This window comes from Trachypithecus francoisi, unplaced genomic scaffold (genome assembly GCF_009764315.1).
Source record: "Trachypithecus francoisi isolate TF-2019V2 unplaced genomic scaffold, Tfra_2.0 Lachesis_group15, whole genome shotgun sequence".
NCBI lineage: Eukaryota > Metazoa > Chordata > Mammalia > Primates > Cercopithecidae > Trachypithecus > Trachypithecus francoisi.
The window spans coordinates 110,213,124-110,239,846 of record NW_022681460.1 but is presented as its reverse complement, the minus strand read 5'-3'; the positions used below and the strand labels follow the sequence as shown (position 1 = coordinate 110,239,846).

At 47.3% G+C, this 26,723-nt stretch overlaps 2 protein-coding genes across 12 annotated transcripts in view; one reads left to right on the top strand and one right to left on the bottom strand.

The window, feature by feature from the left end:
- The window catches only part of GLYR1 (glyoxylate reductase 1 homolog), a 45,631-nt gene extending 23,012 nt beyond the window's left edge, over positions 1-22,619 (bottom strand). For 2 of the 6 annotated variants that reach the window (XR_004443034.1, XR_004443035.1), the window contains exons 1-7: positions 22,463-22,619; positions 21,408-21,444; positions 20,313-20,392; positions 10,568-10,706; positions 9,790-10,032; positions 1,674-1,760; positions 734-790 (exon numbers count right to left, since the gene is read on the bottom strand). Coding sequence is in view for 4 of the 6 variants with exons in the window: in XM_033235831.1 (XP_033091722.1) it covers positions 734-790; positions 1,674-1,760; positions 9,790-10,032; positions 10,568-10,706; positions 20,313-20,392; positions 21,408-21,444; positions 22,463-22,500 (681 nt within the window). In the remaining 2 variants the exon portion in view is untranslated. The remainder of the gene's footprint in view (positions 1-733; positions 791-1,673; positions 1,761-9,789; positions 10,033-10,567; positions 10,707-20,312; positions 20,393-21,407; positions 21,445-22,462) is intronic. The other 4 variants (XM_033235833.1, XM_033235834.1, XM_033235831.1 and 1 more) reach the window with 3 other exon arrangements.
- A 97-nt stretch (positions 22,620-22,716) lies between these two features.
- The window catches only part of UBN1 (ubinuclein 1), a 38,587-nt gene continuing 34,580 nt past the window's right edge, over positions 22,717-26,723 (top strand). For 2 of the 6 annotated variants that reach the window (XM_033235829.1, XM_033235827.1), the window contains exon 1: positions 23,314-23,452. The gene's annotated coding sequence lies outside the window, so the exon portion shown is untranslated. Of the gene's footprint in view, positions 23,636-26,723 lie in introns of all 6 variants that reach the window. The other 4 variants (XM_033235828.1, XM_033235826.1, XM_033235825.1 and 1 more) reach the window with 3 other exon arrangements.

Sequence of the window (26,723 nt, the reverse complement as noted above, 5' to 3'; positions counted from 1 at the left end):
GTGGCACGATCTCGGCTCGCTGCAACCTCTGCCTCCTGGGTTCAAGTGATTCTACTGCCTCAGTCTCCCAAGTAGCTGGGATTATAGGCGCACACCACCATGCCCAGCTAATTTTTTTATTTTCAGTAGAGATGGGGTTTCACCATGTTGGCCAGGCTGCTCTTGAACTCCTGACCTCAGGTGATCCACCTGCCTTGGCCTCCCAAAGTGCTGGGATTACAGGCATGAGCCACCATGCCAGGCCTTTGGGTGTATTTATTTTTTTTGAGATGGAGTTTTGCTCTGTCACCTAGGCTGGAGTACAGTGGTACGATCTTGGCTTACTGCAACCTCCACCTCCCAGGTTCAAGCAATTCTCCTGCCTCAGCCTCCTGAGTAGCTAGGATTACAGGCGTGCACCACCACGCCCAGCTAATTTTTGTATTTTTAGTAGAGACGGGGTTTCACCATGTTGGTCAGGCTGGTCTTGAATTCCTAACTTCGTGATCCACCTGCCTCGGCCTCCCAAAGTGCTGGGATTATAGGCGTGAGTCACCATGCCCGGCCTGGGTTTATTTTTAATCTTAATAATGCTTGGGTCATTAGTGGGCCCATACTGGGGCTTCTGGGCTAGTTGCTCTGGGCAATACACCGGCAGAGCCTAACTTTTCAGGTGGCTGGGCCAGGACCCTGTGGAGGAGCACTCCTTGACCAGCCCCTGACCAAGAGCCAAGAGCCTCAAAGGGCAACTCACCTTCTCTGTTTGGCTTAGCAGGAAATGATGGAAATGAGGATCTGCATCTTTAACAGGCTGAAACCAGAAAACAATGAAATAAAACCAGTACCTGCCACCAAAGGTCACTTCCTTCTCCCTGGTAACCGGACTCCCCTCTGGCTGGAACACCTCTGGATTTCGGTCTCTTTTTCACAATTGTCTGGAAATTCTTTTCCCATTTTGGCCTAAGCCTTTTTATAAACAAGCCCCATTCCAGCTAGAGGAAAACTGGCTTTAAAGTGGAAAAGAATAGGTGATTCTGCCAGGTTGGTACGCACTTTGTTTCAATGAGACTGTGGGAAAATATTAACAAGCATACTTGGGCTTTATAAATTCAGTATTTATCAGGCACAGCAGATACCCCAGCAGACTGAGTCACATCTATTCTGGAATTTCAGGGTTTTGGCCTACTTGTGTCTGGTACCAAGCCCTTGGAGATCTCATCTTACTGAGCACATTAACAGAAAGAGAGTAGCCACGTCAGTGTACCTTCATGGGCTTCCCATAATCATGCCCAGCAATAGGTGCAGCTGCACCAAGGATAACAGAACTAAACATTAAAATTGTATTTACAGACAACAGGAGGCTATTTATAAAATATTGGGGGGAAAACTTGTGGAATAGGATCCCACTTTTGTGAAAAAGAGCCCTGCCCAAAATAACAAAAACCAGACATAAGTCTATAATCATCTAAATGAATGCTGAGTGGGCGTCCCAGAGGGCTGAAATCTGCCACCTCAAGCCTCACAGGGCTCACCCTAGAGGGAGATTTTTAACTTTTTTATTCCATGGACTTCTGTACTGTTTTGTAATAATAAAGTAAGCCTCACACACAAGGACAAAAAAAAAAAAAAAAGAGGATCACACAGGAACCTCGCCCTAAGCTGCGGCTTGTCCTGCCTGCAGGAGAGCTCCTTACCTCGCTTGCGGTTGGCTGCCATTTAAACGCGGCCATCGGTCCGGCCATCATCCCCTTCACCGTACTAGACTCCGGGATGGTGAGATCCTACAGAGGGAGGGGCAGGGCATTTTAAAATCACATTCAACCCCCAATGAAATCCCTTGCAAGCTCCACGGTCTAAGTGAAAGTTCAAGCCAATCCCCAACCAATGTTCTGATGACTGTCCCTCAGGAGAAATAAGCCAGTTCTTCCCATTAACACAAAGTGAGTCTTTCTTCTCAATTCTGGAAATAATGTGGGCTTATGTCTAAATTTCACAAAGATGGAGGTAACTAGAAAGCCCAAGTATGATCTGCAGTACTGTCTGCAAAGTTGTGGAGTAAATGCCGTATGGTGAATACCAAACATTAAGAAATAGCAGTGGCGGCTGGGCGCGCTGGCTCACGCCTGTAATCCCAGCACTTTGGGAGGCCGAGGTGGGCAGATCACGAGGTCAAGAAATTGAGACCAGCCTGGCCAACATGGTGAAACCCCATCTCTACTAAAAAAACCCAAAAAATTAGCCAGGCATGGTGGCAGGCGCCTGTAATCCCAGCTACTTGGGAGGCTGAGGCAGGAGAATCGCTTGAACCCGGGAGGTGGAGGTTGCAGTGAGCCGAGATCGCGCCGCCGCACTCCAGCCTGGAGACACAGCAAGACTGCATCTCAAAAAAAAAAAAAAAACAGAACCAGGAGTAGCTTCAGCAGAAGGAATCCACCATATTTCAAAAAAAACAAATAAAACCACATGGGGCTGATGAGGTCTGCTCACATTTTATACATTTTACAGCTATTGTGACAAAGGCTGAATTAAACTCCAGGGTGGCCGGAACCCAAGAGCCTGAACTCTCCTGAGACAAAGGAGAGGACATAAGAGGACGTGGTGCAACGAGCAGCTTCTCTTCACGTTCTTCCTGGGCAAAGGGTTCTCTTTCCAGTTCTAACACTGGTCTGGTCCCTCTCGACTGCTCTGATGTTACCTTGCACTCCCTTTCCCCAGTCGCTCCCTTCCAGCCACAGTGGCCCTCCTGACACCTCCTGCCTAAACTACTCCTGAGGTTTTCTTAGTCTTAGAAAATGCCTGCTCCATTCTACTAGGCCGACATCTTTAGAGCCCTTCTTGACCCCTCTTCTCTAATCACTGGCAATGAATGGGGCTTTATAGTTGGGGATCTGCCCAACCCCTTCTTCTCACCATCCAGGCTACCAACATCTAAGCTCAGGCCATTGCTGGCCACTTGGACAATTGCAAAAATAAATCTCCCGGCTTCCACTCACAGTCCAGTCTCTACACAGCAGCCAGCCATCTACCAAAAGGGCCAATCAGATCATGACACTTCTCTGCCTAAAAGTGGCTTCCAGTCTCACATACTAAAGCGACAGGCTTCATGAGCATGGTCTACAGAGAGGGTCTTGCAAGTTCTGTCATCTCCCACCCATCCCACGCCAATCTCCAACCTCAAGTCCTATTTCTTCCTCCTGTCACTGCTCTCCAGCTCGTTAGCACCCTCCTGGCCTTCCACCCCGGCCCCACACCAAGCATGTGCCTGCCCTGGCTCCCTTGTGGTACTGGGAACGTTCTTCTGACAGTTAACTCCTTGGCTCAGGCTCGCTTTAGGACTCTGTTGAAATGTCACCTTATCAGAGTGGCTTCACCTGACCTCTCTGTATTTTTGCCCACAGAGCATGATGCTGATGTGGATTATAATGAGAACAAATGCTTTTATAGGGCTCACTACGTGCTAGATGTCACTATAAGCATTATTTTATATGTACGTTCTCATGTAATTCTCACCCCTTCATGAAACAGAACTATTATAATCTTTTTTTTTTTTTTATGAGACAGAGTCTTGCTCTACAGCCCGGGCTAGGGTGCAATGGCGTGATCTTGGCTCATGGCAAGCTCTGCCTCCTGCGTTCAAGCGATTCTCCTGCCTCAGCCTCCTGAGTAGCTGGGACTACAGGCGCGTGCCACCACGCCCGGCTAATTTTTTGTATGTTTAGTAGAGACGGGGTTTCACCATGTTAGCCAGGATGCTCTCCTGACCTCGTGATCCACCCCGTTGGCCTCCCAAAGTGCTGGGATTATAGGCGTGAGCCATTGCGCCCAGTCATATTATAATCTTCTTCTACAGAATAGAAAACCAAGGCACACAGAGCTTAAGTAACCTTGCTTAAGGTCACCGAGTCAGTCACTGGTGTGGTAGATACAATTTATTTATTTGGAGGCATAGTCTAGCTCTGTCACCTAGGCTGGAGTGCAGGGACTCAATTAGGGCTCACCGCAGCCTCAACCACCTGGGGTGGGAAGAAGTGATCTTCCCACCTCAGCCTCCTGGGTAGCTGGGACTACAGGTGTGCGCCACCATGCACGGCTAATTTTTTCTTTTTCTTTTTTGTATATTTATTATTTATTTGCAATTATTCGTTTTTTGTAATTTTTAATTTTTTTGTTTTTATAGGGTCTTGCTATGTTGGCCAGACTGGTCTCGTTACAACTTCTGGCCTCAAGTGATCCTCCTACCTTGGCCTTCCAAAGTGCTGGGATTATGGGAGTGAGCCACTGTGCCTAGCAGACTGACAGAATTTGGCTCCAGGTCTGTCATATTAGAAGCATATTCCAGGAAAGCAAGAACTCTGCCAGTTTCGCCTACTCTATAACCCATGCTGGCATACAGTCCAGGTTCAATTCTTACTGAAGGAGCCTCGTCTGACTTTTATGCTGCTTTCTCTTCAGGCATTTGACCTACGGTAGAATTGCTCAGTAAACATTTGTTGAATTCAGAGGTTTTTTGGGGAAAAGAAAGGCCCAGCCCAGAGCTGCCCAAAAGAATACTCTGCAATGATATAGGGCGTGTCCTATATCTGTACTGTGTGATAGAGCAGGCGCCAGTCAAGTGTCACTGTGGAGCATCTCACACAATTGGGTGATGGAGATGGAGAAGCCGCATTTTAACGTGTATTTAATTTAAATTTAAATGGCCAATTGTGGCTGGGGCAGCACAGCTGTCTGGGGAGGTGCAGCCCTAGGAATTGCCCAAGGCCACAATGACCCAATGGGAACAAGGAGGAGGCAGCTTGTAGCTCTCAGTTTGGCACTAAGGAAGGGCCCCAACTCCTAAGCTTCTGCTCCTCATTTGAGTGTGGGATTCTGGGAGAGTCACAGACCTGACAGTGCTACTTTGATCCAGGTGGGCTGTGCCCAGAGTTCATCCCCAGAAAGAGGGTGGGTGGGCGCTGCTGGGGTGCAGCACTTACCCGCAGGTCCAGACACAAACCCAGCCTTTCACTGCCTGCCTCCGCCATCAAGGTCAGCCCTTTCCATTAATCCTCATGGGGCAGGAGATTATGTCCCGGAATGGCACTCAGCTGGGCTTTGCCCAGTTATCAGCCTATGTGGCTGCTCAGTGTTTCTGAGAGGAGCTCACCAGCCAGATGACAATTAGTACAGCAACACATACACACATACACAAACATCTTCCTCTGAGACTACAGGATATATCACATTTAAAACGCACCAAAATTCCAAAGCCCAGGCACTGATTCCCTGTCTGAAGGTGCTGAACTGAAACGGCTCTCTATCCTGTACCACTTGACAGCTCCGTCCCCTCCTGCTCATACGTCCTTTCACTTTGTGCCAGGCCAAGCACAAAGAACAGGTAGGAAGGACACCTCGAAGGGTCAACAGCAGCTAGAGCTCCTGGACCACAGACACACCTCATTTTATTATGTTTTGTTTTATTGTGCTTCATAGGTGTTGCACTTTTTTTTTTTTTAAACGAATTGAAGGTTTGTGGCAGCCCAGTATCAATCTTAAGTCTGTGGGGCCATTCTCCCAGCAGCAGGTGCTCACTTTGTGTCTCTGTCAGCATTTTTTTAAGCAATGAAGTATTTTTAACTTAAGGTATGTACTTTTTTTAAATTTTGAGATGGAGTTTCGCTCTTGTTGCCCAGGCTGGAGTGTGGTGGCGCGATCTCGGCTCATCGCAACCTCTGCCCCCCGGGTTCAAGCAATTAATTCTCCTACCTCATCCTCCCAAGTAGCTGAGATTATAGCTGGGATTACAGGCATGCACCACCATACCCGGCTACTTTTTTAAATTTTTACTAGAGATGGGGTTTCTCCATGTTGACCAGGCTGGTCTTGAATTCCTGACCTCAGGTGATCCACCCACCTTGGCCTCCCAAAGTGCTGGGATTATAGGTGTGAGCCACCACGCCTGGCTTTTTTTTTTTTTTTTTGAGATGGAGTCTCGCTCTCTCGCCCGGGCTCGAGTGCAGTGGCGCGATCTCGGTTCACTGCAAACTCCGCCTCCTGGGTTCACGCCATTCTCCTGCCTCAGCCTCCCAGGTAGCTCGGACTATAGGTGACCGCCACCACGCCTGGCTAATTTTTTGTATTTTTAGTAGAGACAGGGCTTCACCATGTTAGCCAGGATGGTCTCGATCTCCTGACCTCGTGATCCGCCCGCCTTGGCCTCCCAAAGTGCTGGGATTATAGGCATGAGCCACTGCGCCCAGCCAAGGTATGTACATTTTTAAAAGACATATTGCTATTGTGCCACTTAACAGACTACAGTATAAATCTAACTTTTACATGCACTAGGAAACCAAGATGTTTGTGTGACCTGCAATGATCTGGAATCGAACCTGCATTATCTCCAAGGTATGCTACACTACTCCCCAAATTAATAATTCAGACTCAAGGGCAGTCTGCTGTTTACCGGGAGCTTATGAGACGAGTTCCTGTAAGCCTGGGCAGTGGCCTCTGGGGTTCTCACTGCACAACTGGCTACTGTCTGTGAAACAAACCTAAAGAACTGATCAAATGCCTTGTACACGGGCACTGTTCTAAGTGCTGTGTCCATGTCACTCATTTAACTCACACGGTGAACCTATGAGGCACATACTGTTATAATTCCTAACGATCAGATGAGGAAATTGAGACAAAGGTGTTTTGCTAAGTTCCTACACGTGTGATTCAAACTCCAGGCCCTTGTCATAAACTCTCCTTTGTACTTCCCTTTATCCAACGAGAAGGTGTTTCTGTCCAGGGTGGCACAGGCGCTGGTGAGATTCGAGGCTTCACATACCAGACAATATCAATTTGGGAAATAGTGTAAAATCTGAGCCCAGATTCCTTTTGGATTGCAGGAAATAAACTCAAAAGTCACATTACATTTTTTGGGGATTAATTTAGATCATGTTCCCTATAAAGTTCTCTCTGCACTGCAGCTGGCAGTTTTTCCAAACCTTGGGCTCCCGGTATCCAGGGACAGCACCGCCACCCTAGCTCTCAACACTCCCTTAGCCTTAGGTCATCTAACAGTGAGAAGGGCTGTCTCTCACCAGAGACCTCACACTGGCAGCCCATAGATATGTTTCTGTGGACCCAAGACATATTTTTTAACTAACCACATTTAAAATTGGGATATTTCACATAAAAACCTGTATTTCCAGCTTTTCTCTTTTTTTGAGATAGGGTCTCACACTGTTGCCCAGGCTGGAGAGCAGTGGTGCAAGTGTAGGTTACTATAGCCTTGACCTCCTGGGCTCAAGTGATCCTCCCACCCCAGCTTCCCAAGTATCTGGGACTACAGGTGTGTACCACTATGCCCAGTTAGTACTTTTTGTTTCTTTCTTTTTTTGTTGTTTTTTTGAGACAGAGTCTTGCTGTGTCACCGAGACTAAAGTGCAGTGGCATATTGTTGGCTCACTGTAACCTCCACCTCCTGGGTTCAAGTGATCTTCTCACCTCAGCTTTCTGAATAGGGGCACTACAGGCGCACACCACCAACTCCAGCTAATTTTTAATTCATTTATATTTTTCTCTTCCTGAGACGGAGTCTCGCTCTGTCACCCAGGCTAGAGTGCAATGGCGCGATCTCGGCTCCCTGCAACCTCTGCCTCCCAGGTTCAAGCGATTCCCCTTCCTCAGTTTCCCGAGCAGCTGGGATTACAGGCATGTGCCATCATGCCCGGCTAATTTTTGTATTTTTAGTAGAGATGGGGTTTCTCCACGTTGGTCAGGCTGGTCTCGAACTCCTGACCTGAGGTGATCTGCCCGCCTCGGCCTCCCGAAGTGTTGAGATTACAGGCATGAGCCACCACTCCTAGCAAAAAAATATTTGAAAATAGAGATGGCATCTCCCTATGTTGCCCAGGCTGGTCTAGAACTCCTGGGCTCGGGAGCCTCCTGCCTTGGCCTCCCAAAGTGCTAGGATTACAGGTGTGAGCTGCCATGCCTGGCCAACTTTTTAGTTTTTGTAGAGCTCGTCTTGAACTCCTAAACTCAAGCAATCCGCTCACCTCAGGTTCCCAAAATGTTGGGATTACAGGCATAAGCCGCCATACCTGGCCAATTTTATCTATCTATTTATTTATTTATTTTTTTGTAGGGAAAGGGTCTTACTATGTTGCTCAGCCTGGTCTTGAACTCCTGGGCTCATGTGATCTTCCTGCCTCAGCCTCCCAAAGTGCTATGATTGCAGGTGTGAGATACCACACCTGGCCTTTCCAGCTTCTCTTGAGAAAAAACAATCATGCAGAAGCTGGCTGGAACCCTGTGGAAGGAGCATGACCTCTCCTGACTCCCTGACCATGGCCAGCCCTGCTGCTCTGAGCACGAAGGCAGGTCAGCTGGGGTGCCTGGCACCTGCGCCACTGCTTCTTAGGTCCAGTCAGCTACAGTTGCTTCCATTACCGCCTGGGCTCGCTGGTGTCTGAATTTTTGAGCCTTAATCCAAAGTCTGGTGTTTCACCACGGCCTCATCACCCAACTGTTTCTGCCAGCCATCTGGCTTCTGTTCTCTTTTTCCTGCTGTTGGCAATGCTGCCGCATTCCTGACACAGGCCCCTTCACTTTGAAATTCTTCTCTGTGGCCTTCTAAGACTGGCCCCAAATCTTGTCAGCAAGAAGGCAAGAGATGCACCCTGGTTGCTTTATCTCATCTTGCTAGCTCCTCCCACTCCTTCCTGCCCCGAGCACAGCATTCTTGTTGCAATGCAGGCTTCCGCCCTTCCCTCTTTTCCCTCTCTTCCTGAGACAAACCCCATCCCACTGCCTGGACTCAACCACCCTTTTACAAATTCACCTCCTGAATCTACATTTCTAGTCCTGAGGTCATACCAAGCTCCCAGGCTGTCTAGGCCTTGCCTCAAATTCTTGCCATTCCAAACTGGTACTCTTTCTCCACAAGCCACCTCTACATCCCAACTCCTCTAAGCAAGTGATCATCAGTTTCCCAGGAAGGAAGCTGGAAATCCTCTTTTCCTTTTTCTCATTCATCCTCTATATACCCAGTTACAGAATCTTAAGAACTCTTCCCCTGAAGTGCCTCACACCTATTTGCTTGCAACATTTGCAATTACCCCCTCATGAATGCACGCCTAGCCTTAGCCTTCTCATTGGCTCTGAGACTTTCCCCTCTGGACTCTCTGACTACTGGCGCACACACGGGAAGCACACACTGCCGCCGGCTCAGTCACCTTCACAGGCCCCCACTGACTTCAAGACGCTTCAGTACCATGCTGCTTCCGTAGATCTTCAGGCCCTCCAAGATCCAGGGACACGTTTCCTTTTTCTCTGCTCTCCTCACTGTCCTCTCCCTGTCCGAGAGTATCTCCACCAGCACTGAGCCTCACACGGGCTGTTCCCTCCACCTCTGGAATGCCTTCCCTTCTTTCTTGCTAAGCCCTTCCCAGGGCCAGCCCTTGTGCACCGGCTCAAGTGGACTGCTCTCCTACCTCATGCTCCTATTTCACACCTGCATCCACCAGGCCGTGTCTCTCACCTGGAATATGGGATTCTTTTTTATTTTTTAAAATAAGAGTCAGGGTCTTCATCTATCACCCAGGCTAGAGTGCAGTGGTGCCATCGGCTCAATGCAGCCTTGAGCTCCAAGTCTCAAGCCATCTTCCTGCCTCAGCCTCCTGAGTTGCTGGGACAAGGCATGAGCCACCGCACCTGCCCTGCAGGATTCTTGAGCACAGAATTCTGCTCCCACTCCGTGAGCGGAGGCATACTGTAGAGCTTAACTCTACCTTTTACTAAAAGGACATCACTAATCCCGGAAGCTGCAGAGAGAAAACAAACCTTCTCATCCTTTGGGGGCCGACCCCGCTTCCGGGGACTTTGCTCTTGGGCTCTTTTCAGAGGGGATTTGGAGCCTCTCTCTGAAGAGCCTGAAGACACCCTCTTCTTTCCTTCTCCCATGTTCTTCTTCACCTTCCCTTCAGACAGGCTAAGTTTGCGCTTCTCATCACCTGAGTTTGGCCTACTTCTCTCCTCACTGGAATTACGTCGATTCTTGTCATCAGCAGAATTGTGGGATGACGTCTGAAAGTTTAATAATAATAACGATAACTACCACCACAGCTGCTGTCGCCATCGCCACCACCATTTACAGGTGCCATGTGCTGCTACAGGCACTCTGTGTGGTCTCCTCACAGCGACCCTAGAATAGAGTCTGCTGTCATCCCCAGACATTGGGAGAAGCAGATTAAAAGTCACTTTCCCTAGGTCCCAAAACTAGGAGATGGGACTTAAATGCAGGCAGTATATATATTTCAAAGGCTACACTCCTAATCTGTGTGCTATGAAAGGAAGAAATGGCCTGTACTAGACTCAAATGCTAGATATTTCTCCTGGGTCCAAGTAGTTTTCCTAAAAGCAACAACCTACTCCAGAAAGGTTAGCCGCATGGAGTTTCAAGCTGATAAGCAAAATGCTGACACCTTAGAAATGAAGTAGCTTTCTCCAGTGGCATTGCAGAAGAACAAAGGTTTGGGCTTGGGTGACATTTAATCTGTTAGTTGCTCTGCAAAAATCACCAGTCTGGCGTTCGTAGAAAGTGAACATTGTTGTCTCTCACCTGGTCTTTCCCTTTGGCTCTCCTGAGGAACTCTTCCACGGCATCTACCGCTTGCTGGAATCGTTTACCCTTGTTAATTTTTATCATTTCCTCTTTATGAGCATGATATGGCTTCAGCTGTTCCACTTTGATCCAGGCACTAGCAGAAAACAAAAATAGAAAGGGTATGATCCATATTGCATATGCCATAAAGTATCAACAACCTCACTACGGCACGGTTTAAATATCCATTTGGTTTAAATGGACTCTGCAACAGGCCTCATCATTTTTTTCAAAACATGCTATCAACCATCTCAGAGTCTTATGCCTAAAGTATATTTTCTTGAAACAAGTCAAGCAGAACAACCACCACTACCACTGCAGCAACCACAAATTAAATTCCTCCAGAGAAAGCACTGTTGCACATTACTTATTTCCACAGTCGTCTATCAGCTTCCAATGCCCAACCACATATACCCTGCCACTTGCTCAGGGCAGAAAGAAATCTGGAGACCCTTTCCCATTCTCACCAGGCAGCACAAATGGCCACACACGGATCCCTGGGAATCAGGGTACCTGGAAACGTGATAGACGACAGCAGCATTACTATGCAGGAAATGCTTGCTGCTTGTCAACAATCGGAACCAGATCTATGATCTATTGATCGACAGAGAATCAGGGACGTTACAGAGCTGAAGAAATGCAACATCTTCTAAAATTTGTGGCTTTTATGGATATTCACAGCCACTGAGCCTATATTTGTTCATAAATGATGGTAACCATGGCTACTAAACCACACAAAACACGGAACACATGGTTTGGAATAAGGGCAGCAGTTACAAAAGGAGGCATTTAAAAACGAGATGGCATGCTGTTTTATGATGTCTCAAAAAAAAGAAACAGAACAAGATTCTTGAGATTAAAGGTAGAAGAACATACATCTTTGATACTTAATTTTTAATTTCAACTATCAATGTGTAACACAGGAAAGTAATCAGCTGTCAATTCTGGGGTACCTGGCCTGCCACACTAACCTGAACAAATCTGCTGCAGCTGGCTTTCTATGTTTCCCTCAATGGCATGCAGCTTATAGAATCCAAGCACAAAATAATTTTAAAGGCTTGACAAGGTATCAGTTAATTTACATGTTTTAGCCTGTGATACTCACAGCTTTCACAGCATAACCTTCAAAAAAAGTGGGTCAGGTTAAGGATACAGAAACCGAGCTATCTCACGAGCTTCAGGTTGTTTTCTTTATAGAAAGCTAGAGAATATTCACTAACAGCGTCAGTGTTAACCTTTGCACATACAAATAATGTTACTAACCCTCCACCAGCTACCTGGACTTTGAGTGTGGTGCTGGTAGTTGTGATGACGGGTTCTGTGCAAAAAACACAGCCCTGGGATCATCGGCCTGCAGATGACAGGCAGTGAACCACTATTAGGCATGCCACCATGGCTAAGTGAGACGATGAATGGAGATACAGAAGCTGGTCTCCCTGGCACAGCTCCAACTAGAGGAGTTAGGCAAATTCCTTCCCTTTTTTTTTTTTTGAGACGGAGTTTCACTCTTGTTGCCCAGGCTGGAGTGCAATGGCGCGATCTCGGCTCACTGCAACCTTGCCTCCCAGGTTCAAGCGATTCTCCTGCCTCAGCCTCCGAAGTGCTGGGATTACAGGCGTGCACCACCATGCCCGGCTAATTTTATATTTTTAGTAGAGACAGGGTTTCTCCATGTTGGTCAGGCTGGTCGCAAACTCCTTACCTCAGGTGATCCGCCCGCCTCAGCTTCCCAAAGTGCTGGGATTCCAGGAGTGAGCCACCGTGCCCAGCCTTTTTTTTTTTTTGGGTAGACAGAGTCTTGCTTTGTCACCCAGGACGGAGTGCAGTGGCACGATCTTAGCTCACTGTAATCTCCGCCTCCCAGGTTCAAGCAACTCTCCTGCCTCAATCTCCCGAGTTGCTGAGACTACAGGTATGTACCACCACACCCAGCTAATCTTTATATTTCTAGTAAAGACGGGGTTTCCCTGTGTTGGTCAGGCTGGTCTTGAACTTCTGGCCTCCAGTGATCTGCACGCCTTGGCCTCCCAAAGTGCTGGGATTACAGGCGTGAGACAGCAAATTACTTTCTAGTGACCAACTCATCTTAAAGTTTGAAATTCAACATGAGAGTGCCAATGAGTTCAACCTGCCAGGAGGATAAGTAGAAGGAGATTTCGACCTCAGATTTTCTGGCAAGTATATCCCTGATCTGACTCCCTTCTCTCTCCTTATGGGGATGCTAATGACAGGCCAGAGCAATCAGATGCAAAGTCAGACCCAGCCCCAAAAGCCAGTGAAGCTACCACACTAACCCGTGGGTCTGAGATGACACAACCAGTATCAGAGATGAAGCCTAAGGAGTTGTGACCGGCCTCTTCCTCCTAGGAGCTTCTGGTCAGAAGCTGAGAACCACACAAGTTCCCAATATAGGACCAAAGGGTGATTTTTATGGACCCCTTGAGATGGGACAACAGACTCCAAGACTCACTAATCCCACCCATGACATCCTACTACCTCCATCCCCGACTCCCACTCCCCAGCCTCACAAGAACCTGACTCTGAGAGAATGGAAAGGTGAGGATGTCTGTGAAGTGTCAAGAAATCAACCCCATTTTTTGTTGAAGCATCTTACAAGGTTTACTGATTTCTGCTAGAAGGAACTGTACAGTCAAAATTCCACTCACTTTAAAGCACTTGAGATACTGATATTTTCCTCTTTACAACCATCTTCAAAACATTAAAATGGCTAAATGAACTGACAGTATGAATAGGATGGTAAATCCAAGAAATGTTAATCTATTTAAGGAATCAACTTATTGCTGGAGAAGTATCCTGCTACATCAGAAAACAGCCATAAAAAACCAGCTTGGCTGGGCACAGTGGCTCACACCTGTAATCCCAGAAATTGGGAGGCAGAGGCAGGTAGATCGTGGTAGTAAATGCCTGAAAACAGGCAGGGTCATTACAGAGAAGGAAAGGGAATGTCTCATAAGATGTCCGGCTACGTGGAGATGATCAAGATAAAAAGCAATGCATGTTATGTGCCACCATTCGTGCAAAGATAAGGAAAATGGACTGACCACGCACTGATATCTCTGGAGGGACACACCATCAGAAACTGGTCTAACTGGGTGTCTGTGGGATGGGGATGAATGCAACTGTTTTAGTGTTGACAGGTTTTTTTGTTTTTTTTTTAATGGTGAACACATATTATCTTGAAAAAAGCAAATCAATGGAAAAGGCCTCTGCCATAGAACACAGGCTATTCCGACTGCCCAGAGGGTTTCCTCTATGACTTCCTGGTTTGTAAGTTTGCTCTGGTGGGTTGCTCCTGCCTGGCTGCTGGGGTAACTGCACCTGTAACAGCCAATTTACCCTGGTGACCTGACACACTTCCTATAAAAAGTCTCTTCATCTATGAATACAGAACCGCCACTAAGCCACTCTCAGATTACTCCAATCAAAATGAACTAAAATCTGGTATCTTCAAAAACTTCCACACTTCTGATTTGCTTTCCTCTTAAATGAAAATCATACACGTAGGGCCGGGTGCGGCGGCTCACGCCTGTAATCCCAACACTTTGGGAGACCAAGGCAGGTGGATCAATTGAGGCCAGGAGCTCAAGAGCAGCCTAGCCAACATGGTGAAACCCCATCTCTACCAGAAAACACAAAAATTGGCTAGGTGTGGTAGCACGTCTGGAATCCCAGCTACTCAGGAGGCTGAAGCAGCAACTGCTTGAACCCAGGAGGTGTAGGCTGTAGTGAGTGGAGATCGTGCTACTGCACTCCAGCATGGGCAACAAAGCAAGACTTGATTTAAAAAAAAAAAAAAAAGAAAAGATAAAAGAAAATCATACATGTAGATACTGTATACTAAAGATGTCAGTTTATGACTAATCTTGAACCCTCTTACATTTGTTTCAGCCTTTGCATTGACAGGTGACCTGGGCTGAAGCCTTGAAGCTAAAAGAAAGAGAAAAAGAGAAAGGGCAGGGAGAAGACGGGGGACAGAGGGAGAGAGACAGAGAAAAAGAACGAAGACACACACACACACACACACACACACAGGCATAGAGTCTAAAGGTGAGAACAAGCCAGGCGTGGTAGCTCACACCTGTAATTCCAGCACTTTGGGAGGCCGAGGTCAAGACATCGAGACCATCCTGGCCCACACGGTGAAACCCTGTCTCTACTAAAAATACAAAAATTAGCTACGTGTGGTGGCGGGCGCCTGTAATCCCAGCTACTCGGGACGCTGAGGCAGAAGAATCGCTTGAACCCAGGAGGCGGAGGTTGCAGTGAGCAGAGATCGTGCCACTGCATTCCAGCCTGGCAACAGAGCGAGACTCTGTCTCAAAAAGATAAAAATAAGAATAAAAATACAAGTGACAACAAAGATGGGGCCAGAAGGTGTGGGTTTGCTTCTCCATTTGCATTTGGTGAATACCTAGTAAACAAATTCTATGCGTGCCTTTTTAAAAAAAATCCTAGGAGCTTCTGGTCAGAAGCTGAGGACCACACAAGTTCCCAATATAGGACCAACAAGGTGACTTTTCTGGAGCCTCTTGAGATGGGACAACAGACTCCCAAGACAAAAGGGGCTGAAGATTACTGAGGTGTTCCAGGTTAAGTTCTTTAGAAGTAAAAGCACCAGAAAAAACACACACAAATCAGGTGCAGGTGGAAGGAAAAAGGGATGCTTCCAAGCTGCTATGCTAATTATTAACCACAAATTCTTTCAGAACAGCTACTTTCAGTACTGACTCAGACACCTCACATCCAGTGAGACCTGTTCACTTTAGATGTGGCTCGATGGAAGAAGTACCACTGGTCTCTCAGTTTCCTCATCTGTGAAAAAATAAGAACCAGAAAGATAACCCTGTGCACTTCCTGAAAGGGCTGCTGCGAGGACTGGAGGTGAAGACTGCCATGGAAACTCACGGGTAGGTACTTGCAGCCTCTCCATTGTTTGTCCACAATCTGTTGAAATGGTTGGTTTCTGGTGGCTTCTGAGCACCTGTTATTTAAATGAACACTCCCTCCATTCCACCATCATTTATAGCCACTGATGAAACTTTTCTTTCTTTCTTTTTTTTGAGATGGAGTCTCGCTCTGTTGCCTAGGCTGGAGTGCGGTGGCACAATCTCGGCTCACTGCAAGCTCTGCCTCCTGGGTTCACGCCATTCTCCTGCCTCAGCCTCCCAAGTAGCTGGGACTACAGGCACCTGCCACCACATCCGGCTAATTTTTTTTTGTATTTTTAGTAGAGACGGGGTTTCACAGCGTTAGCCAGGATGGTCTCGATCTCTTGACCTCGTGATCTGCCCGCCTCAGCTTCCCAAAGTGCTGGGATTACAGGCGTGAGCCACTGTGCCCGGCCTCTTTTTTTTTTTTTTTGGAGACGGAGTCTCACTCTGTCGCCCAGGCTGCAGTGCAGTGGCGCGATCTTGGCTTACTGCAAGCTCTGCCTCTGGGGTTCACCTCCGGGGTGAGGCGCAGTCCAGCTTCTATAGGAGCCAGTTATGACTTTGTCTTCACAAGTTCTCATCCCTAAAAAATCCCCTTGCAATACCTGTCTACGCTACCTCTTAAACGCCCATTTCATCCAGTGCTCCTCACACTGCTCCTAGCGCAGTCACACCACAATCTACTAGCAGTGCCCATCGCCAAAATCCTCCAGGCCATTGGCTGTTTCCTACATCCTGATCCTGTGCTTCCTTCAGTCTTTGCTTCACCACATTTAACAGTCCTGCTCTTTTGTCTGACTCAGTTCCCTTTCCGGGATCTTGGCCAGTTCTAACAGATCCCTTTGGAAGCATGATCTGAAGTACACATAGTATTCCTGATGAGGCATAGTACAGTTTTACATCAAGGTGGAATCATGCATGATTTTGTACTCAAAGCCTTTTGGTAAAAAGAGCATACCTGGCTGACATCCTTTAGGAACTTCCAACTCTCACAATCCTTTCTTTTCAAACATACACACACACACGCTCTCTCTCTCTCTGTCTCATAGGGAGAGTCTCCATCTCTCTGTTTTCCATACTTAAAGGAATCCTGGCCCAATGTCTGCTAATACCTGTTGTATGGCAAGCCACATTCTACACAGTGATACTACTTTTCCTTCCTAACCATGAGGTAGGGGGTATCATCCCCTTATGTGGAGGACACAGAGGCTCAGAAAGGTGAAATAGCTTGCCCAGATCAGGGAGCAAGGTAGAACCGGTACCTGAATGCACATTAGGCCGGTAACCAATCCAGAGCTCTTTCCCCCAAAGTAATCTGCTGTCAGCAGCCAATCTGGAGATCTTACCTTAATAGAAAAACACATTAACCCGCCCCAGTACTGATCACTAAGGAAGTGTTCCTCCTTTAGAGAAGTACTGTACATCTTTCCCCTTCATTTCCCTTCTCTAAGTTAACTGTCTACCCACAAAAAGATAACATATTAGTACCACAGTGACTTCATTTTTATAGTTTTTTAAAATGTGTAACTCTATCAAAGGAGTTTAAAAGGTTAAAAATATTGCATTTAGCAGTTGCTTTGTATCCCACTTGTTTACAACCCTCCAAAGAACTTTAGTCAGTTAGAAATTTTATCATCACCACCACATCAGGCTATTTTTGTCTTCAGCAAGCACATCACCACTGGCTTCACCTGTTTGCCTGGTTAAGCTCTGAAATTAACTCAACCCCAATTTTCTGTGTCCTATTTCTAGCACTTGTTATAAACAAGGATCACAGCTTATTAATCTAGCCTTTTAGTATTAAAAAAAAAATATATATATATATACACACACACACACACACATCGGGGCTTGGCACTATAGCTCACGCCTGTAATCCCAGTACTTTGGGAGGCCATAGCGGGAGGATCACTTGAGCCCAGGAGTTTGAGACCAGCCTGGGAAAGATGGTGAGAACCTGTCTCTCCAAATAAAAAAAAAAGGTAAAAAAATTAGCAGGGCATGGTGGTGCACACCTGTAGTCCCAGCTACTCGGACTCCTGAGGCGGGAGGATTGCCTTAGCCTGGGAAGTCAAGGATGCAGTGACCCATGTCTGTGCTACTGCACTCCAGCCTGTCTCAAAAAAAAAAAACAAAAACCAAAAACAACAAACAAACAAAAAAATAAGGAAACAATAGCTTTCAGACTCCCTGTAATGAGACTGAGTTCCCATTTTTGTTTCAGACTTGTGTAATTATTTGTTTAGCTCATGAAGTTTGGGCCAACCATACTGCCTCTGTTATTCCTAAGGACAACTTACCTCAGGCAGGGAGCCTCTCCCTTTCCATAACACCCAGCTTAATGCCAATTGTTCATAGCATCTCCACTGCCTGAAATGCCCCTACAGTCCTCGTCCATCCGAATTCTACGTATCTTCCAGAGCTGGATTCAAATCCCATCTCTTCAGTCAGTCTTCTTGGATCTCATGGCTCTCCACTGATCTCTCCCTCTTCTAGAATTCTTTTTCTTTTTGAGACCGGGTCTAACTCTGTCACCCAGACTGGAGTGCAAGGTTGTGATCATGGCTCACTGCAGTTTTGACCTCCTGGGCTCAAGAAATCCTCCTGCCTTAGCCTTCTGCATACCTGGGACTACACTAGTGTGCCACCATGCCTGGCTATTAAAAAAAAAAAAAAAAAAAAAAAGTTTTTTTTTTCTAGCGTAGAGACAAGGTCTTGCTATGTTGCCCAGGCTGGTCTCCAGCTCCTGGGCTCTAGCAATCCCCCTGTCTTGGCCTCCCAAAGTGCTGGGATTACAGGCATGGAGCCACTGTGCCCAGCCTAAAATAAATAATTATCTGCCATCATTCATTCTGCACATAATCCTTTTTTTTTTTTTTGAGACGGAGTCTCGCTCTGTCACCCATGCTGGAATGCAGTGTCCCGATCTATCTCTGCCTCCTGGGTTCAAGCGATTCTCGAGCCTCAGCCTCCCAAGTAGCTGGGATTACAGGCACACACCACCACTCCTGGCTAATTTTTGTATTTTCTGTAGAAACAGGGTTTTGCCATGTTGGCCAGGGTGGTCTCGAACTCATGATCTCCAGTGATCCACCCACCTTGGCCTCCCAAAGTACTGGGATTACAGGCCTAAGGAACCATGACCGGCCAAATGTTCTTTTTTAAATCCATGGAATTGTAAGAACATTCCCTCTTCCAGAAGCTCTGGCTCCACAGCTTCAGGCCAGTGATCCCCTTGAAATACTGCCACCACAGGCTGCTAGGCTGGCTTGTGATAGAGAACTGGGGCTGGCTGCATCTGTCAACATGAGACCAGGAAGAGTACTCTGACATATAAACTCCTGGGTGAGTGAGGAATACTGTTTCTAACATATCGCTTTCTAAGAGGAAATACTTTAACCATCAGAATTAGATTTACCAGAGAAGCCAGAGACTTTTTTTTCAAGTCTAATGCTGTATTTTCCTGTAAGAATAATAGAAATATAACTACTTAAAGAAATCAAATCGGCTGGGCACGGTGGCTCTCGCCTGTAATCCCAGAACTTTGGGAGGCCGGGGGTCGGGGGGGCAGATGACTTGAGGTCAGGCAAGAGTTTGAGAACAGCTTGGCCAACGTGGTGAAACATTGTCTCTACTAAAAATACAAAAAAATGAGCCAGGCGTGGTGGTGAGCGCCTGTAGTCCCAGCTACTTGGGAGGCTCAGCCATGAGAATTGCTTGAACCCCAGAGGTGGAGGTTGCAGTGAGCTAAGATCACGCCATTGCACTCCAGCCTGGGTGACAGAGTCAAACTCCATCTCAGAAAAAAAAGGTTAAGCCATCTAGCTAGACCCAAGTAAGCAATTTGACATAGTGATGAGAAAGGTAAACAAATCACTAGTAACTCAAGTTAATACATGTTCTTCTCCTCACTGCAACATGCTATATGGTCAAAGAGTCTCAGATTAATGGTCCTGGTTTCCCCAACTTAGGACAGATCCGGCACAAAGACTTACTATAATAATGTCAGAACAAATCACTTAGTTTTACAAATGAGAACAGGATTGAACAATTACTTTTATTAAGGTAAATACAATTTTAGTTTTCATTGTGTACCTGATGCATGAACCACAATGATATATAGCATTAAAAGAGAACTGAACATGGCTTTTATAAAGATAACTGCCAGCTGGGCGTGGTGTTTCATGCCTATAATCCAGCACTTCGGGAGGCCAAGACAGGTGGATTGCTTGAGTCCAGGAGCTCCAGATCATGCTGGGCAACATGATAAAACCCCTCTACAAAAAATTAGCTGGGCATAGTGGTGCACACCTGTGGTCCCAGCTATTCAGGAGGCTGAGGTGAGCGGACTGCTTGAGTGGGGGAGGCAGAGGTTGTGGTGACCTGAGACTGTGCCTCTGCACTCCAGGTTGGGTGACACAATAAGTCCCTGTCTCAAAAACAAACAAAAAGGAACTGCCTTTGGAGTTGGGTAAAGAAACATGTGAGAAACTACTTCGATGTGATTATTACATTTAGAAGGTAAATGAATCTAGTTCTTGCCTGACTTAGTTATAGGCCTAGGACAGTTGTTTAGGGCAATTTCTGCAAGAAATTGCACCTTTATTTAGGTATGAAGGCAGAATGAGATGCCAGTATTATACATTATAAGAAGACTGAACTAAAGATCCTTAGAATATTTTCAAAGCAGCTCAGACTCCAGATAACACAGAAAGAAAGGCAAAGGGAGACTCCTGGTGAATACTACTCACTGATCTTCTGTTCCAAAAAATTTCACAAAGAAGCATTTCTTTCCACGAGGTTTCTTCAAGTCCTTTGGTGGATTAACAATCTGGAGGATAAAAGGGGGGAAAAGGTTGGCTGGCAACACAGCAGCCCACTTTCTAGTGGCTCCACATTGCTCTACACAGCTCTACGTTGGTAAGAAAAAAGTAAATTAAAATGACTTACAAATAAATGTATTTATATACAAAACAGAACCCAAGGCCTAGTACTTGTCTAACTCTCCCATTTTTCTATTGAGATTTGTGGAAATGTGTAGATATTCTAGAAGTTCCCAATATTTAACATGTAGCACAGTGCTCGGTAGACACCATATCCCTTTCACTGCAGTGGCCCTGTCTTACAAGCAGTTAAAACTAAGATTAACAAATCTCCTGACCCCCACCAACCCGCCCCACCCCAATGTGACCCCATCATTACTGAAAAAAAGCAGAGGACACTCTTTGAAATACTTCCTGTGCAGGAAGAGTTGAGACAGGACATAGGGAAAACAAAGGACAACTGAGGCACAGAAAACACCATATTGCAAAGAGACCATTTAAAGACACTTCCTGGGCTCCAAGCAAGAATATAAAAACACAACATTTGCAAAGCAATGATGGATCACCTCATGCAAAATCTGGAATGCCAACTTCTGCAAAGAGGCACTGGAGTAGCACATATGGTAACATGGAAAGAAGATTTAAACTTAGTTGGGACAAAAATACTTTGGCTTTTCACTAACCTACATTTAGACTTCTCTTTCTGGATAATTTATATTTTCTCCTCCTTTTGTTACATTTAAGCATAAAGCTAAATTCAGATTAGAATTATTTCCGGGGTTAAAAAAGAAACTTCATAAACCTCCTCTAAATCAAGAAATAAGCGTTTAGAGCAGATTTAATGATCTGGAATATACTGTATTGCCTTTTAAAAAATAACTGATACTAGAGAAAAAAAATTCTAAGTGCCATCTGAATGGGCCCAGTTTAACTCAATACTAGAAACTGAGAGGAATGCATCTTACATTCTCCACCTCCTCAAATCCAACTTCAGATATCTTCGTTTAGTAGCAAGACACTCACCTTTCCGGGCCAAGGAGGATACCGGCCGAGTTTCCCCCTAGAGAAAACACACAGAGTCAACACTTGACCTGGAAAAGTCAGCCCATCTCCTTCAACCCACTCAGTATGCAATTTATTTTCCTAAATCTCTGCTGGCATCCTCAAGGGCCGGAACAAAAGCTTCCACAGCTGGGCCCAAGACCCTCAGAAGCAAAATGCAAAATTGTGTACTTATGTGCATAACGTATAACCATTCTTCTGTTGACAAGAAATACAGAACAACACAACTGTCAAAAGTCACTTGTCCGGAGCTTCTTAATGGCAGGAGTGGGAGGACAGCTTCCTCTGTAAACACAGACTTTCCCTCCCTAAGTCTGGTTTAATTCAACAGGAGACCTGCCTGGCTTTGACAAATGCTAATGGAAGCCTTTCTCTGGGTGGAGAAACAAGCTATGCAGCTCGAGGGAGGCGGCGACAATCAGCCTTGGTTCGGGCGGTTGTCTGGGACACAGAAGCAGAACGCGGGAGGCACCCAAGCCTGCACTGGTCACTGCCAAGCCATCGGTTGTAAAGAACTACCCCGCCGTTTCTTCGCGGGGTAACGCCAGAAGTCCGGTTTAGACAATCCCACTTGAGCCGCCCGCACAGGTCGGCTGCATTGCAACCTGGGCTTTGACCGAATGGCACCGGCGAGATGGACTCGCAGGTCCGGTCCCCGGCGCTTCTGCTTTCTGGGAAGCCCCAGCAAGACCCCGGGAACCCGTCGTCCAAGGAAGCCTCGCGGCACCGGCGGCTCCTTTCACAGGGGCCGCCAGTATCTGGGCCCCGAGTGCAGACCCCTCCCGGGCGGCCTCGGGGATCAAAGCCAGTGCCCGCCGTGGCCACCCTCGGCCTCGGTCCCCTGGGACTGGACTGCCCCTTCCGCCCGGCGCCGCTCGGAAGCGCCGGCACCTTCTCTTCCCCTCTCTCCGCGACCTGGAGCGCACAGAAAGACAGCTCCGGGGCCGGCAGCGAACCCCGCACTCTGGCGGGCAGCTCCCCGGCGCGTCTCGATTGGCCCGGCCGCCCGGACTCACCACACCAAGTCGCCGAGCCGCAGACTCACAGCCGCCATCTTACCACCCAACCACCACCGACGCACGGGCCGCCGGGAACAAGCAGGTCGCCTCGGCGCCGCCCATTGGAGTGGGTCCGACCACGTGATGGGGGCCGGCTGTCATCGGCCACGCCGCTGCTCTGACGTCACCGCGCCTGCCGGGGATCATTGGCCGGCCGAGCGGCACGTGATGCGAGCGCCGCGGTCTCCGCGCGCCGAAGCGCAGAGGCTCCCGGCTCCTTCCCCCTCCCTCCGGCTCGTGACAACGAAGCGTCCGCGGTCTGAGGCGGCGGCGGCGGCGGCGGCGACGGTGCGACCGGCTGGGCGCGAGAGGGAGCCGGCCTCGCGGCCCGCCCCGCCCCCGGGCCTTGGACTCCGCGCTCCTCCCCTCTCGGCGCTTCCGTTGCGGCCGTTGGTCCTGCGCGGGCCCCGGGGCCATTCCCGAGCCCGAGGCGCTGGTCGGCCCCGTCGCTGTGCCCGTGAGCTGCGGTGACGGAGCTCAGCGCGGCCTGGAACTCAGCTTCCGCCGGGTCTGGGCTCCGGCGCCCGGCTACTCCTCTTGGCCGCAGACCGGGAGGCCCTGGTGTCCGCGCCCGTCTGCTCCTGCCGCCCGTGTTCTTTGGAGCGCTCCTCCCGACGGCCGCTTTCGGAGGCGCCGTCTGAGCGCGTGGTCCCGCGCCGCAAGTTCTCCCGGGGCGCCCGGAGGCTGCTCCCCCGACCCCTTGGTGTCCTCGGAGTGGCTGTGCGGACGTCGAGTTGGCATTTCTTCGCTTCCTCCTGGGCCGGCGCGCGGCGCGGCACACCAGGCTCCCCTGGGCGCGGGGACCCGGCCATGGTCCGAGGCGCGGGCCGCCCGCCCGCAGGGAGCCACGGCTCGGAAGCCCACCGCTAGCTGCGCCGCCGCCCGGGGACCGGCATGAGGACCGCCGCGGGAGGACGTCTGCGGCCCGCGTCGGCTCTGGGGACAAAGGTGCGTGTCTTTGTCGGGTCCAGGCTCTCCCGTTAGCCTTGCCGTAGTTTTGCACTTCTGAAAAAGTTGTGACAACAGGAAGACAGATGCCGGGCGTAGTTTGGACACTTGAAAACTGAATCATGAAGTGGGAAGTGTTAGCTGCAGTTGAGCGCAGCGCCGGCCCAAACTTCAGCAGACCAGGTAGAAACTCAATTTTGCAAAAGATCACAGACTCCACAGTGTCAAGGAATGACTTAGACTTGGTGTCGGGCTCTTCTTGAGTTCCAGCCTGCTGGAAAAGGTGGCGGGTCCACACGCATTTCCCCAAGGCATTTTGGTGATTAGAGGTTTCGGTTGCAAGACGGTGTTTAGCGTACTGGGTCGTCCCGCAGCCTGATTTTTTTTGGGAGATCAGTTTCCCTGAAGTACCAAGAACTAACTGCATGAACTGTCATTTTACTGTGTGTGTATTTTTAAGACAAAGTGATCTTGAAAGCGTATTTACCAGGGAATAATTTGATAAAAATAACATGTTCCTGTTTAAAAATTCTTAATTTGTAAGGAATTGAAGGATGTTTTAATAACTTAATTAAAAATATGAATCTTGGCTGGGCATGGTGGCATAAGCCTGTAATCCCAGCGTTTTGGGAGGACGAGGCGGGCGGACCACCTCAGATCACCAGTTCCTGACCAGCCTGGCCAACACGGTCAGTCCCGTCTCTGCTAAAATTACAAAATTAGCCGGGCGTGTTGGCACATGCCTGTAGTCCTAGCTATTCGGGAGGCTGAGGCAGGAGAATCGCTTAAGCCGGAAAGCGGAGGTTACAGTGAGCTTAGATTATGTCACTGCACTCCAGCCTTGCGACAGAGCGAGACTCGGCCCCCCCCAAAAAAATCTTTAATCAGCATTGCATCAAAACCTAGAGGCATTCCCATTAACATCAGAAACATGTTACATTTCTGCCACTATTAGATAATAAGAATGTATTGCCTAATATCCTGAAAGTTCTAGCCAATGCAATAAGACAGGAAACAAAAATAAGAAATGCAATTTTTGGAAAAGGGAAGGCAGAATTCTTATTTCCATGGATGTTAGGTCTGCCTATTTTGGGGGAAAAAAAGCCATTAAAATGAGAATTTAGGAAGGGTACTCATTATAAGTTGGAATACACAATTTAGTTTTTCTGTTTCATCAATAACCAGTTTGAAAATATAATGTTTAAAAGGATGTATATGCACGGTAAGAAAAAACATAAAATTCCTGAGAATAACCAATGGACAAGTAAGGCTAGTATTTTGCCAATAATACCAACTGATATTTTTAAAGGGGGATCTTTGTGGTTTTTTTTTTTTTTTTTTTTTTTTTTTTTTGAGACGAAGTTGCACTCTTGTCACTCAGGCTGGAGTGCAGTGGCAGGATCACAGCTCACTGCAGCCTCGACCTTCCCAGGTTCAAGCCATCCTCCCACCTCAGCCTCCTTAGTAGCTGAGACTACAGGGGTGTACCACTATACCTGGCTAATTTTTTTTTTTTTTTTTTTTTTTTTGAGACAGTCTTACTCTTTTGCCCAGGCTGGAGTGCAGTGGCACAATCTCGGCTCAGTGCAACCTCTGCCTACCGGGTTCACGCCATTCTCCTGCCTCAGCCTCCTGAGTAGCTGGGACTACAGGCACCCACCACCATGCCCAGCTAAGTTTTTTGTGTTTTTGGTAGAGACGGGGTTTCACTGTGTTAGCCAGGATAGTCTCGATTTCCTGACCTTGTGATCCGCCTGCCTCGGCCTCCCAAAGTGCTGGGATTACAGGCATGAGCCACTGCGCCTAGCCTACCTGGCTAATTTTTTAAAAATTTTTTTGTAGAGAAGAAGTCTCACCATGTTGCCCTGGCTGATCTTAAACTCCTAGGCTCCAGTGATCATACTGCCTTAGCCTCTCAAAGTGCTGGGATTTCGGGAAGTGAGCCACTGCACCTAGCCTTGAGAGGGATGTTTCTATGTGTATAATTCTGTACTTAAAATAGTGCTCAACTCATTAAAGTTGAATGTTTATTAATAATTACTATTATTTGAGACATAGTCTTGCTGTTACCCAGGGTTGAGTACAGTGACACAATCACCGCTCGCTTCAGCCTTTATCTCCCTGGCTCGAGGGATCTTCCCACCTTACCTTAGCCTCCTGAGGAGCTGGGATCATGTGTGCACGCCACCACACCCATCTGGTTTTTGTATTTCTTGTAGAGATGGTCTCACTCTGTTGCCCAGGCTGGTCTTGAAATCCTGGGCTCAAGCAGTCCTCCCACCTTGACTTCCCAAATTTGTTGAGATTACAGGCATGAGCCACTGTGATGGGCTAAAGTTGAGTATTTAAAAACTTGGCTATTTTTAAGCCTTTTAAGTATTACTCACAAATCTTGTTTTATTTACAAATCTAAGAACATTTATTAAAAAAAAACTTGATCTTTGACAAAGGTTCAATTCAGGCACCAGTTTAACAGATTAAATTCCCAACTCTTTTTACAGAGTTAATTAAATCACAAAGTTAATTAAATTATCTTAAATGTTTTAAACTGCACGCGTAAAGCTTTATATTTCCGATTCAAATACTTCAAACATCTAAAGAGATGAACTTAGTAGTAAAATCTTTGGGAGGCCAAGGTTGACAAATTGCTTGTGTCCAGGCAGTTGAGACCAACCTGGGCAACATGACAAAACTCTGTCTCTACTTACGATAGAAAAAAAAAAAAAGCCTGGCGCGGTGGTGAGTGCCTGTAGTCCCAGCTACTTGGGAGACTGGGATAGGAGAATCACCTGGGTCCGGGAAGTTGAGGCTGCAGTGAGCTCTCATGGTGCCACTGCACTCCAGCCTGGGCAACAGGAGTGAGGCAACTGTCTCAAAAAAAAAAAAAACTAAACAAATCTTTCCAAGGACTTAGGCAACTCTTGTAAGTGTAATAAACTCGTCAATGTAAGTCAGTTTTTTTAAAACAGTCAAACATGTTTGAACTTAATTATATTTTCTTAAGCATTTTGAATTATGGTTGTAAATCGAACATACCGTTGTTTAATATATCGGATTCTCTGTTTCAAGTGGCTTAGTAACAACAGAACATTATAGTGATTATAAAGCAACGCAAAATCTTAAGTGTTAATAGACTACAGGTTTGACTCACTTTATCCTGTAGTCCTATTTTTTACCTTCTTGGACTTGGAGAGTCACTTACGCAACTGAAAGGAGCAGTTTTGCCATCTAGGATTGAAGCTGCAGTCTGTCAGACTTGGACTGAGATAAG